At 42.4% G+C, this 13,290-nt stretch overlaps 1 protein-coding gene across 7 annotated transcripts in view; it reads right to left on the bottom strand.

Annotated features, from left to right (window-relative positions):
* palmdb (palmdelphin b) overlaps positions 1 to 13,290 on the bottom strand; it is a 123,568-nt gene that overhangs the window by 16,709 nt on the left and 93,569 nt on the right. For all 7 annotated transcript variants that reach the window (XM_067989989.1, XM_067989986.1, XM_067989990.1 and 4 more), the window contains 4 exons: positions 8,349 to 8,463; positions 6,706 to 6,730; positions 6,487 to 6,606; positions 643 to 1,752 (listed from right to left, as the gene is read on the bottom strand). In XM_067989989.1, coding sequence (XP_067846090.1) covers positions 643 to 1,752; positions 6,487 to 6,606; positions 6,706 to 6,730; positions 8,349 to 8,463 — 1,370 coding nt within the window. The remainder of the gene's footprint in view (positions 1 to 642; positions 1,753 to 6,486; positions 6,607 to 6,705; positions 6,731 to 8,348; positions 8,464 to 13,290) is intronic.

Here is a 13,290-nt window from a genome sequence, read left to right as displayed (position 1 = left end):
TTTTTTTTAGATTTGATGTGGAGCCAGGAGGAGTAGGAGTGCTTCTCCCAACTCCACAGTACTCCTGAGGGTCGCTACCTTCTTGTTCACTTCCTCCCCCCCTTCCCCCGGACTTTACAAAATGGGAGACGTGACAGGAACTGGCAACTTGCCCAAATAATGTTATTGAGGCCTAATTTCGGGCAAGTCTCAGGCCTCCTGGTTGAGATGAATCCATTTCAGGCCCAAAAACAGACCTAAGGAGATTTCCACCCCAAAGTATCCCAAATCTACTCATCTCTAGGGTTATTTCAGGTTGGCTTTTTAAAACTGTGCTTTTTAAATTTTGGCAACTGATCAAAATATCAAAAAAACAATGTTCTAATTAGAAATTTAAATAGAACACTTAATTCTATGAACCAACACCCTTTGTCATTTCAGGCTTAAAAGTTATGTTAATATGTGAGTGACACAATACAACATAAAATATTAACCAAAATGTTATGCATAAAAGATACTTGACATACAATCTGCGCAAGTCAGATATATTATTGATCCATTAATAACAGCAGGAAAAGTCCGGGTTAAGCTTCAGCTTCAAGAATAACTGATTAAATAATCACATAATAGAACAGCAAATACATTTTTGTTTGTCTTTTGTACCTGACACAGAGGGGTCATCATAGCTTCCAACTCCATCCATATGTCCATCAGAGTAAGTTTTGTAGGGAGAATGATTTATAGTTGTATCTTGGCCTGAAATTAAAACAGATTTCTCTGGGAGAGAGCTATCTCCTGCAGTTAGATTTATTGTAGCATATGATGTTTTATGTATCTCATCTCTAGATGAAAGAGGGGCTGGATGAAATACTGGGATAGTGTGGCTATTTGCTTGGTGTGGTGACACCTCATCATCATCATCACTGATCATAACCAGTTCAGCTCGGATAGCTCCTTCATATCCCAAAACTTTTTTGGTTTCATTTTCATCATCTACATTATGGTATCCCATGAAGACCATAGTAACTGGCTCTTCACTGTTAATGGTAGAAGGCAAGGAACGGACAATGTTAAACTTAAAGTCTGTCTCTTCAGATGCAGCAGAAGATCCGCCATCATGATCAAGCTGTGATTTGATAAACACGGCCTCGCGGTGGTTGTCCCTTTGTTGATGGCACGGAATCTGTACTGAATTCAGCTCATTTTCAGTTAATGGTGACTCATTACTTTCTTGACTCTTACTTTGTGTGGAGCTTGGAGACCTGAAACTGGTTACTGGGCACTGTGAGAAGGGAGCAGGTGTAAAGGTTGGCTGTTGAAAAGTGGGTAAATCTCTCTCCTGGTTTATGACAATGTCGTTGCTTCCAAAGGTTTGTGCCATTACAGGGTTATGCCTTTCAATTCCTTCACTTTTAGTCTCATTTTCTTGAATCATAGGTTCTGAACCAGTCTGCTCAGTGAGTAACATTTTAGGGGAGCAAGGGTTATTATAGGAACTTGAGTAAACTGGTGCATGACATGCAGCAGAAATATTGATTTGCTTTTCACCAGCCTGCTGCAACAGTGCCTCTACCTCCTCAGGAGTCATGTCATCTATGCCATTTGACACCAGCCCTCCATCACTGCGCAAAGCATACACTGATTTAACCCCATCTTCATAAACTTTAACACCTTTGTTTTTGATTCCATCTACCGTTACTGGTGCAGTTGATAGAATGGTGCTTTCTCCAGTCTTCATATCTTTTTGAACATTAATTTCCACAGCAAACAAAGCTGTTAAGAAAATATTTACATAGATTAGTAAAAACTATTTACTTAAATGTCACTGGATAAAACCTTTGCAACTATGAAAGAGCTATTAATGCAGACTCTTCTGTGATTTAGTAATTATCAAAAATGATCACACGTTGTTTTGCAAAGAAAAGTTTGTATTCTCTTTACTGTCAGGTTTGGTTACTGAATTCTCCCATTTCCCAATTTCCTGCCATGAAGAAGCAGTCTGCGAATGCTGATAACGAAAACACATTAGTATTCTGCCATACGACTGGCAGGGAAAATGATCATATATTCTACAATTACATCAACAGGGATTGTGCACCCTCACTGGAATGGCCGATTAAAATAATAGTTGCGGTGGTTTAGCCGCAGACACAGTGGCATGCCTGACACCCACAAATCAGGAGTCTTGTACTGGAATGCCCCAGTGCAAACTTTGGTGCCAAATTTTCTCAAAACCAGCAGCACACCTTGGCTGGAAGTCCAGCAGGTAGCAACTGGTGGGGATAGAAAGTGAGGTAGGACTTAGTAGCTCTGGGTCTCCGTCCCAAAGACATGGCAATGCACGTTTCGTGCTGGGATAGGAGCGGGCAGAATGCCTGTCTGTCCCCAGAGGCCTGAAAATCAACCAGGAGGCAAGGCCTGTGGGATAGTGTCATCCACTGGATTTCCCACTGCTCCCATCTCCTAAGCACTGAACACCCTGGATGATAGCAAGATACCAGTGTCAGGTACTATGGAGTGGCGTAAGTTGGGCCCACAAGCGTTTCCAGGCTGGGATAATAGCATGAAAGACCCCAGAAGATAGACCCCTGCAGAATTTAAATTGGTCTCCTGCTAAAAGGGACTGATTCCACTGGCAATACTACTTTTTAGCTGATCCTGCCAGCTTCTACTAAAAGTGATTTACTAGCGCTGCATTTTACACTCCCCCCTCTTGCGGGCACCTAAGATGCACCACTACTGGCACAAGTGCCCACTGGATTAATTTAAATTCACCCACTCTGTCCTGACCCCAGATACTCTGGTGGGGTCACCTTCTCAGTGCTCTGGTGGATCGTGGTTCCCACTCTACCACAGTTATGATGGAGCAGATTGCAGACATGGTGGGCCTTTGTCGCTTTGTGAATGTTTACCAGGGGGATGTAATGGGATTGGTCAACTTAAACATGAAATTATTCAAATTGGGTATTTGAAAACCAAACTTGAAATGCCTCAGTTGAGGCCACTCAAATGTATAAATGCAACTACTTTTGGTTCCAATCCCCACAACATTTCTGGGGCCTGATTTACCCAAAGGGTCAGGAGCTGAACTGATGTACTTGCACCAAGGACAAAGCAGGAATATTTAGAAAGGCATTTAGACATTTTTTTGAAAGGAAGATTCCTGAACATTTTTCATTGGATTTTCTGAAGTAATCATGGAGGAAAGTTAAGAAATTCAACCATACAGCCGCAAAAATTAGCGGGATGTAATATAGCAACTCAGAAAAGACCATCTTTAGCATTAAATGTCAGTCTTGAAATTCTGTCAGGTTATAAAATTTGGCTGAAAGTACCAAGGGAAGCTAAGTTTACTGAACAGGAGCCAAAGCTTTTGGCACAGGGTGTGATGGCCAGAAAGTCTTCGATGTTTGGGACCACCAAACAACACCCAAATGTCAAGATAAAAAAGGCAGACACAAGAAGAGAAGTTTGCCAGTTGAACCCAACATTAGCAAAAGGCTGTTGACAGGATAGTGGACAAGACTTAATTTGAAAAAGATTTTCAATGAGAGTTATAACAACTTTGTTCAACGATTGGGCTAGATGTTGGATATGAAACTTGAGAATGATGCAGTTACAGAAAATTTTAAACTAAAGCAGAGGAGTAACTTCTGCTGAGACCCTGCAGAGTGTGGGAAAAGCACCAATTGGAAGTTTCTTCATTCCTTAGGTAAGTCTTTCATCTTTTTTTGATTATTAATGAAATTATAAGATGTTAACGCTGTTTATGAAATGTAAAGAATACAATATGCAAACATATTGGGCCACAAGAACAAGAACCAAGAAGATAGATGAGGGCTGTGCAGTAGACGTGGTCTACATGGACTTTAGCAAAGCCTTTGACAAGGTACCGCATGGTAGGTTGTTACATAAGGTTAGATCTCACGGGATCCAAGGTGAGGTAGCCAATTGGATACAAAATTGGATTGACGGCAGAAGACAGAGGGTGGTTGTAGAGGGTTGTTTTTCAAACTGGAGGCCTGTGACCAGCGGTGTGCCTCAGGGATCGGTGCTGGGTCCGCTGTTATTTGTTATTTATATTAATGATTTGGATGAGAATTTAGGAGGCATGGTTAGTAAGTTTGCAGATGACACCAAGATTGGTGGCATTGTGGACAGTGAAGAAAGTTATCTAGGATTGATAAATTGGGCCAGTGGGCCGATGAATGGCAGATGGAGTTTAATTTAGATAAATGTGAGGTGATGCATTTTGGTAGATCAAATTGGGCCAGGACCTACTCCGTTAATGGTAAGGCGTTGGGGAGAGTTATAGAACAAAGAGATCTAGGAGTACAGGTTCATAGCTCCTTGAAAGTGGAGTCACAGGTGGATAGGGTGGTGAAGAAGGCATTCAGCATGCTTGGTTTCATTGGTCAGAACATTGAATACAGGAGTTGGGATGTCTTGTTGAAGTTGTACAAGACATTAGTTAGGCCACACTTGGAATACTGTGTACAGTTCTGGTCACCCTATTATAGAAAGGATATTATTAAACTAGAAAGAGTGCAGAAAAGATTTACTAGGATGCTACCGGGACTTGATGGTTTGACATACAGGGAGAGGTTGGATAGGCTGAGACTTTTTTCCCTGGAGAGTAGGAGGTTTCGGGGTGATCTTATAGAAGTCTATAAAATAATGAGGGGCACAGATAAGGTAGATAGTCAAAATCTTTTCCCAAAGGTAGGGGAGTCTATAACGAGGGGGCATAGATTTAAGGTGAGAGGGGAGAGATACAAAAGGGTCCAGAGGGGCAATTTTTTCACTCAAAGGGTGGTGAGTGTGTGGAACGAGCTGCCAGAGGCAGTAGTAGAGGCGGGTACAATTTTGTCTTTTAAAAAGCATTTGGACAGTTACATGGGTAAGATGGGTATAGAGGGATATGGGCCAAGTGCAGGCAATTGGGACTAGCTTAGTGGTATAAACTGGGCGACATGGACATGTTGGGCCGAAGTGCCTGTTTCAATGTTGTAAACTTCTATGATCCTATGATTCTATTTGCTGTTGCATGGTATCTGACAGCGTCTGTCATTAGTTAAACTTGCCCTTGCATGTTTAGGTTTTTAAATTTTGTGTGTGGCAAATTGCTGAAAGTGGGCAACTGTGTATCTCCTTAACCAATAAGATTGAAAGGTTGTGAAATTAACAGCCCCAGGACTGAGAAGGAAGTGTGAATTAGAGTGGATGAATTCAATGTCACATCAGGTACAGAAAGAGAAATAAAGAGAAGGAAAGAAAGATTGGATTAAGAGAGAGAAAAAAAAGAGACAAAGGAAAAGTTAAAAAAAAATTTAAAATATCCAACAACAATTAAAACCTGAAAAAATGAAACTCCACACTTGTAACAGTTAATTATTAGTGCCAGAGAGGTTGATTGACAGTAATTAACACTTATCACATCGTTAAAAGGGTACTTAGACTTGAAATGATGATTTAACTTTCTGTGGCGAGTTTAGTTCGTATCTGCTGTGCAAATACAGCAACTTCACACCATTCAATGCATTTCAATGGTGAGGCAGACAGCGAGATGCCATTTTTGTGAAGCTACCGGCGCAACTCGGCCAACAACTTTTGGATTTTTAAGTTTAACCGTGCATCTGCCCATAAATAACGGCGAACACCATTAGCCTCACTGTTATTTTGACAGCCAAAACTGGGCCATTTAGTTACAAACATTAATCAACATTAATTGTTAATTGATACTCATTAATGTACAAGTATGTTTATCTGTACCAACGCAAAGATTGAGAAGGTGGAATGACTCCATCCTAAGCCTAGCTACAAGGTAGGAATCATCTGCACCAGCTGCAGTGCCAGCTCCGGAATCTCAAACTGCAGTCACCAACACCGCTCCATTTGACCTTTATCACACACATCTTAGATCTTCTGCACATGATCACATAACTAGCAAAGAGGAATTAATAGCACCAAACCACATCTCTCGGATGTTATGAAAGGAAGATTCTAGCATGGAGCAGGCTTTCTTCATTAAGTCTGTAAGACTTTCCAGGAGCCTAAAAATTACTGAGTGCAATATTAGTATGACATTACCTCGCTATTTAAACAAAGGTTTATTTTAATATCCCATCTTTCCACAGTGAAATAGCAGGCAAAACAACCAGAAGGGAGATGAGGAGAATTTTTTTTACGCAGCGAGTTATGATGATTTGGAATGCACTGTCTGAAAGGGTCGTGGAAGCAGATTCAATAGTAACTTTCAAAGGGGAATTCGATATATACTTGAAAAGAAAAACGTTTGTAGGGCTATGAGGAAAGAGCAGGGGAGTGGGACTAATTGATAGCTCTTTCAAATGGCCTCCTTCTGTGCTGTACGATTCTATGATTCTATGATTTGTTAACGGAACTTAAAATATGAAAAGATAGCTACTCCTACAGATGTAGTTTAATTATTTGTGTAATTGCCAAAGAGACAATGCCTTTAGGCAGAAACTGAATGAATACCTATACCTGCTTTAGGCTGCTCCTGGTCTTGTGTTTCTGCATCTGGACTTGCTGCCCTCTGCAGGTCCCGGGCTGTATATGATTTCGGAAGGTCTGGAATTTCTGAATATACAAACTTCACCTGGTCTATGAACAATGACAGAAAGAATTAATAATATAACGCAACAATTAATAGGTTATTGTTGCAAAGGATTATGAAGAGAATATTGACGTTCTTTTTCTTACCTTCATCATTCTCGGCCTGTGCTGCCTGTGAGGGGACAGTTAAGATTAATTAATTTTTATGGTTTCTGACAACTCAATGTGCTAGCAACAAAATAGTGATCCTATCCTATCCTAAATATAGGATATACTATACTATAATCTGCACATAAATATGATTTGATTAGATATTTAATGCAAAATCTGCAACTGTCTCAAATAATAGATGATAATAGATTCTTTAAATCCAAAACGGTTTGAGTAAGCTGTCTTCTGAACAATGCAAAAATGAATATCTCCCAGAAATATTTATATTATTACAATGAAATCATAATACTTATTGAATAAGCCAAGAGACATCCTTGGGTCCCTAGACATGCAAAAGCCATTCGAACATACGAAAATGACGGGCAGGAAAAGACCAGCTGATCCATCAAGCCTGCCCCACACCATGATAGCCAAATCATCATGACTAAACACTTCTTCCATCCCCTCCCACCTCCCACACACTCCCGCAGCCATGTAATCTCCTGGGAGTGGCACTGAAATACACAGACCATTCAGCCATTCACTGAAATACATATAATAACACACATAACATTTTCGTTTTGTAGGTGGTGTGATTATATTTGAGACTGTACAGATTGTGAGAATGCACCAGCAGAGCCTATTCCACTTAAGAGAATGTTGATTACTGCACATTTCATTTATAGTTTTAAAAAGCGAAAGTTTTCCAATTGATAAGGTATCTGTAAAGAGAAACACTTGCATTTATATAGCAGTTTATCATGTCTCTCAGAAACATCTGAAAGCACTTCACATGAAAAGAATAACTTAAAAAGTGCAGTCACTGTTGTTATGTAAGCAAAAGTGGAGACCGTTTTGTGAACAGCAAGGATCAACAAACAGTAATGAGATGAAAGTCAAGTTATCTATTTTTGACGCTGTTGGTTTAGGTAATGTTAGGATACCAGGAGAACTCCCTGTCCTATGTCACATATTACCACAAGATTATTACCATCAGCTTGACTGTAGAACAGGCAGAATAGCGTCTCAATTTAACACTGCACCCTAAAGACGGCACCAGTGACAATGTACCACTCCCTCAGCGCTGTACTGATGTGCCAGTCTAGATAATGTGCTCAAATTTGGAGTGGAGTTTAGACCCACAACCTTCTGACTTGGAGATGAGAATGGTAACAGCTGAGCCAAACTGACATTTTGTAATACATCAAAGAGAAATTCCACCTGTTCTAGTGGGTGTCTACGAGGGAGAAGGGCTATTATAATTTTAAATAATCCATGCATGCAATCTACACTCAAGCATCAGATTTACGAGTCCTGACTCGTCTTTGAAAACATTCAACTGTTAATTAAATAGGCTGGTTTAACACTTCTCTGCTCATTAATTGGCCAGTGTAAATATCAAAGTTATAAATTCTTCAGACTGTTCAAAACATTTTTGTTACTGTAAATATAATGTTGCTTGAAATAAGGGTTTAAAATATATACCTTCTGGAAAAAATGTTCGAGTGTTTGATAGAGTAGTGTGATGATCAAGAAAATGAACGCTTTGTACCGAGCATAACAGTTATAAATCAAAACTAAAATGTATTATGCTCCAGGAACAACACTATTCACTTGTCAAATAACTTTGAATATTGTACCTTTATTATATCTTCTGTAGATCTTTCTGCTGTTTTCAGTTTTTCCAGTAACAGTTGTTCATTAGATAAAATTTGCGCTTCTTGGTTTTCAAGAGATTCGATTTCTTCTTCAAGCCTGTAAATAATGCTTAACTTCAGAAAGTAACAATTCCACTCAGCTTTAAAAACGAAATAAAACTTCAACGATAAGTTGTATATTTGCTGAATCACAATCTTCATCTAAATACACTCACTCTCATCAAACACATATCCAGAAAGCAGTGTTAGGCTTGTCCTGGACAAAATCTGATATGAACTCAGCTCCTGTAGTAAAAATCTTTGGTGTAAGTAATAGCATATTAACCAGTCTGTAAACTGGTAACACATTGAGTAGTATACATTCTGGGTAGTCTACTGAGCATATAATGCAAATACATATGGTGTATTGGGCTGTAAATATATTGATTAGAGTATTGGGTAGTGTGTCTACCAGATAGCATGTATATATAGTCGGTAGTCTATATTCTGTATACTGTTATATTGGGTAGTGCCAGCTTATATACTGTGTAATGTATTTGGTAATGTGTATGTACTGCCATATTGTCTACACTAGCATAAAATTCTCACTATCTATTTAGGAGGAGGTTTCATGCTTGTGCAGACAGAATTTGGTAAGATTATAAAATTTTACTTACTAATTCCTCACTGTCTGATATTTTTCTGAAGTCCCCTTAAAACCAAATATGTTAGAATATAGAAACTAAAAGGAATGAAAAGGTAATTTGCCCATCTAGCCAGTTCCTTCCCCAAAGACCATCCTGGACTTTATTCAACTTATTTAGTCTCCTGAGGGAGGCAGCTAACAAGAGATAAAACTCCCAAGAAAATTAAATTCTCCTTGAGGCTCCAAGGTAATCCAGTAAAACTCCAGTTTATCAATCTATCATTACAGCCAGCATTACTGCACCCTGATCAGTTGCTTTTCACACAAGACATCTCCTTGGGTCCAGAAGCACAAGTGTTTTAATGTGTTATGGATAATTTGGTTGGTGATGCCTATGCTTATTTCTATAATCTTCAGTTCTGTTTTGGGTTTGTTTCTTAGTTTTTTTTGTCTATTGAACATTTAAATTTTAAAAAATTCTCAGATGGCTTTCACAAGCTTTTGGCACCAGATTTTAGTTCCAACATGCATCAACAATGTGCATAAATAGCTCAGCACAACATCTTTCATTAACTGTAGTAACTAGAAATGAGGTTTTCTGCTATTGGATTCAACAAAATCGCTGTGGTAAAAATGTTTTAACTATTGGAAACAAGAGCTGTCATCCCATCAGTTTTTGGTAGCATCACTCTGGAGGCTGAGTAATATAAATGCTGCCCTAGTTGTGAAGCTGCCATGTTGTTGTTAGACTACAGTGAAAGCTGTGTGTGATTTACATATCCAACTGTATTGATTTTTATTGAACTGCAAACTGAAGGTTGATTAAACCACTATAGTGCCTTTGAACGTACTGACCATTTTCATAAGTTGAGTTCCCCTCTGTTGCTGAAACTCTTATACATAACTTTGTCACTTCTAGACTAGACTACTTCAGTGCTTTCCTTGCTGGCCTCCCATTCTCCACCCTCCATAAACTCCAACTTGTCCAATACTCTGCTTCACCTATTCTATCCTGTGCAGCTTGTTCATCACCTCCATCCTCGCTGATGTACATTGGCTCCCCATCACCTCAAATTTAAAATGTACATGCTCATTTGGTCTCATCCCACTCTTCCTCTTCCAGCTCTATATCCCTCTAAACTCTCCATTCCTCCAACTCTGTCACAACCCCCGCCACTGCTCCTCCTTCATCCATCATTGAAGGCAGACCATCCTGGGTCCAACTCTCTGGAATTCCCTCCCTAAATCCCTCTGCCTGTCCCACTCTCTCCTTTGAAAATCCTCCTCAAAACCCACCGCTTGTTATTCATCAAGTACAGTAATTAATCTGATATTGATATTGCATGTTTATGTTAAAAAAACAAATAGTTGACACGACACAGATGGTGCAGCAAATAAAATTTCTGCATTATTAAGTGTTTGAGTTATTACATAGCTGGAATCCAGCACAATATTTTCAATTTACTTTACATTTTTTCCTCAACATACCAACACTGAAGCACTTACTAATGACGTAAGAGCTCAAAACTGATTAACTAAAAACCAGTAGTATTACTTTAAACGGATCATTTTATTTTGCTGCAAAATATGCACATCTGAAATTTTCAATCATTAATCTTGGATCCAAACTTCAAATTCCCCACAGTAATTAGTCACAGAGGTTTGAGAGACATGCTTATAAATTAAGAGAACTGCTCTACTCAGTCTAAGTGATTTCTGGATGGCTTGTATACTATGACTATAGTAACAATACTGTTTGTACTTATTGGGCTCGATATTAGCAGGGCGGCGGGTTCTCAGCGGGGTGTCGACTGGGCGCGTGGGTAACGCGCCCGGTGAAATCAGTGTGCTCCGCACGCAATTACAGGCTAATTGGAGCTACTTACCTTGGTTTCCGGGTTTCCTGCTGGTAAGCTGCGCAGCGGGCGGACTGCGCATGCGCAGTAAGGTCTGTCAGTTGGAGGAGCCCTATTTAAAGGGGCAGTCTACCAATGCTCCTCCTGCAACAAACAACCAATGATAAACCATGGAGCAGGCCAGAGGGAAGGCTGCCCCAAATATTTTCAGACTCCTCACTCCAGCTGCTGCTGGATGGGGTGAGGAGGAGGAGGGAAATATTTTTCCCGTCTCATGGGAGGAAGTGCCCTCCCTCCACCACGAAGAAGGCCTGGCTGGAGGTGGCCAAGGAGGTCACCAGCTGCGGCAATGTGCCACGAACCTGGGTCCAGTGCAGGAAGAGATTTAATGATCTAACCAGGTTAGGCAAAGTGAGTATACTTATGCATTCTCCCACACTCCGTCTTCCACATCACCTCCACCACCACACAACCCCTTCTGTACTGCCACCACAATGCTCTCACATCACTCCTCACATCCACTCAACTATCATCCTCACCTTGCCTGCACGTACTCACTGCCTCTGTCCCCATTCGAACACTACCATGCAACCCAATCCTCATACAATATCATGGTTATGTTGCACACGCACCCTCCCATGCACCTCCCTCACGCTCAACCCCACCCACACCAATGCATGCAGTGGCTCACCATGCAACCATCACTCAATCACGCCTCTGTGTTTTGCCTTGATAGGAGAAGAGATGCCAGAACGCCCGGGAGAGGGCATGGACTGGAGGGGGCCCGCCACACCAGGCGGTCCTAACGGACGCGGAGCAGCAGGCATTGGACATCAGCCGCACGCTGGAGTGCCTGTCTGTGGCGGATGTCGAGGCTGAGATTGCACAAGCGGCCGGTGACAGAAAGCTAACACTCAGCACTCATGATAGCGAATGATCTTAGCATCACTTGGCATCTGCAGCACCTCAACATCCGTCCACATGCCTAATATTGCTTTCTGTTCTCTTGCAAGGTCATCTGCGAGCGCCGTGACCGTGGAGGGCGATTCCTCTGAGGACCTGCCGGTCTCTGAGGGTCCATCGTCACATCTGAGCCATGCATCCACCAGCGCAGATACATACACCTCGGTGGGTCCCCATCCTCACTTAGTTGGGCTTGCACATGGTGAGTCACCACGCACACGTGAGCACGAGCAGACCCTGGTGGCAGGGCAGCCGTGGAGAGTCTGCGTCGGTGGGGGCACTCTTCTCTGGGCTCTGCTCAGCTGGACCCAGATGCTGAACCCTGGGGGCCAGCCATGAAAAGGAGAGTCATCGAGGGGCAGCAGCACATTGCCGAGGTGCTGGAACAGGTGCCACACGCACTCTCCACAATCGCGCAGAGGATGGAGGAGTCCAACTCCTGCATGAGTGGAATGGTGGCACAGGTACAGGAGGGTATCTCCGAGATAATGTTGCAGGGACGTGAAGGCATCTCTGAGATAATGTCGCGGGTAGGTGCGGGAATGTCTGCGGTGGAGGAAAGGCTAGCCTCCCTCGAGCGTCAAGCACGGCTCAACAATGAGTCCATTCAGGCCCTGACAACGGCCGTTTGGATTCAGGGTGAGCAACATTCTGCCGCCTTGAACAGGCTGACAGATACTTTACAGGTGGCCTTCCAAGGCCTCACACAAGTCCTCCAAACTGCCATCCAGCAGGATGGAAGGAGTAATGTGGGCCTGGGCCACGAGAGGGATGATGGTGAAAGGGGACATGGAAGTGGGGACGCCACTCAAAGCGCTCCCACGTCTCACCCATTGCCCCCCTCTCAACCAGTACCCACAATGCTGCCCCCTCTCCAGGTGGCCGAGTCTGCCCCTGCACAGGTGCAGGTGGAGCAGCCTTTGGAGGGGCCCTCACGGGCACCCAAACCCAGAGGGCATAGGCCCAAAGCATCTCATCGGTCGGGCCATGTACATGAGCAACCTGCCACTACCTCTGCTGAAGCCACAGGGGTAGCACCACATAAGGGTTCCCGGAAACACAAGGCGAAGGTTTTGTGAGCACAAAGGGAATGCACAAGGGTGTCTGACGATTTGTCATGTTTTTTATTTATATTTGCTTTGTTTCACATGCACAATGAATATTATTATTATCACCACTACTGCCACGTCTTGCCCATTCTTGACTGGCTTGTGGAATAGGTCCCTTTCATGGGGTTCACCATGAACACGCACACTTGATGCCACCCATTGTGTCACTGCAGAGTGGGTGTAGGTGTATTTGCAGGGCTCTTTCGTGCAGACGACTGCGAGACGCCGGCGATGTCCCTGGTGGCACCCTGGAAGGATGCGGAGGAGAAGTTGTTGAGGGCAGTGGTGACTTTGACAGCGACAGGTAAGAAGATGGTGCTCAGGCCAGCCAGGAGCAGCTCGGCATGAAGGAGGCTGCAAATGTCCACGAC

This window comes from Heptranchias perlo, chromosome 9 (genome assembly GCF_035084215.1).
Source record: "Heptranchias perlo isolate sHepPer1 chromosome 9, sHepPer1.hap1, whole genome shotgun sequence".
Taxonomy (NCBI): domain Eukaryota; kingdom Metazoa; phylum Chordata; class Chondrichthyes; order Hexanchiformes; family Hexanchidae; genus Heptranchias; species Heptranchias perlo.
Note: the sequence above shows the minus strand (reverse complement) of the source record. Positions and strands in the feature narration are given on the sequence as shown.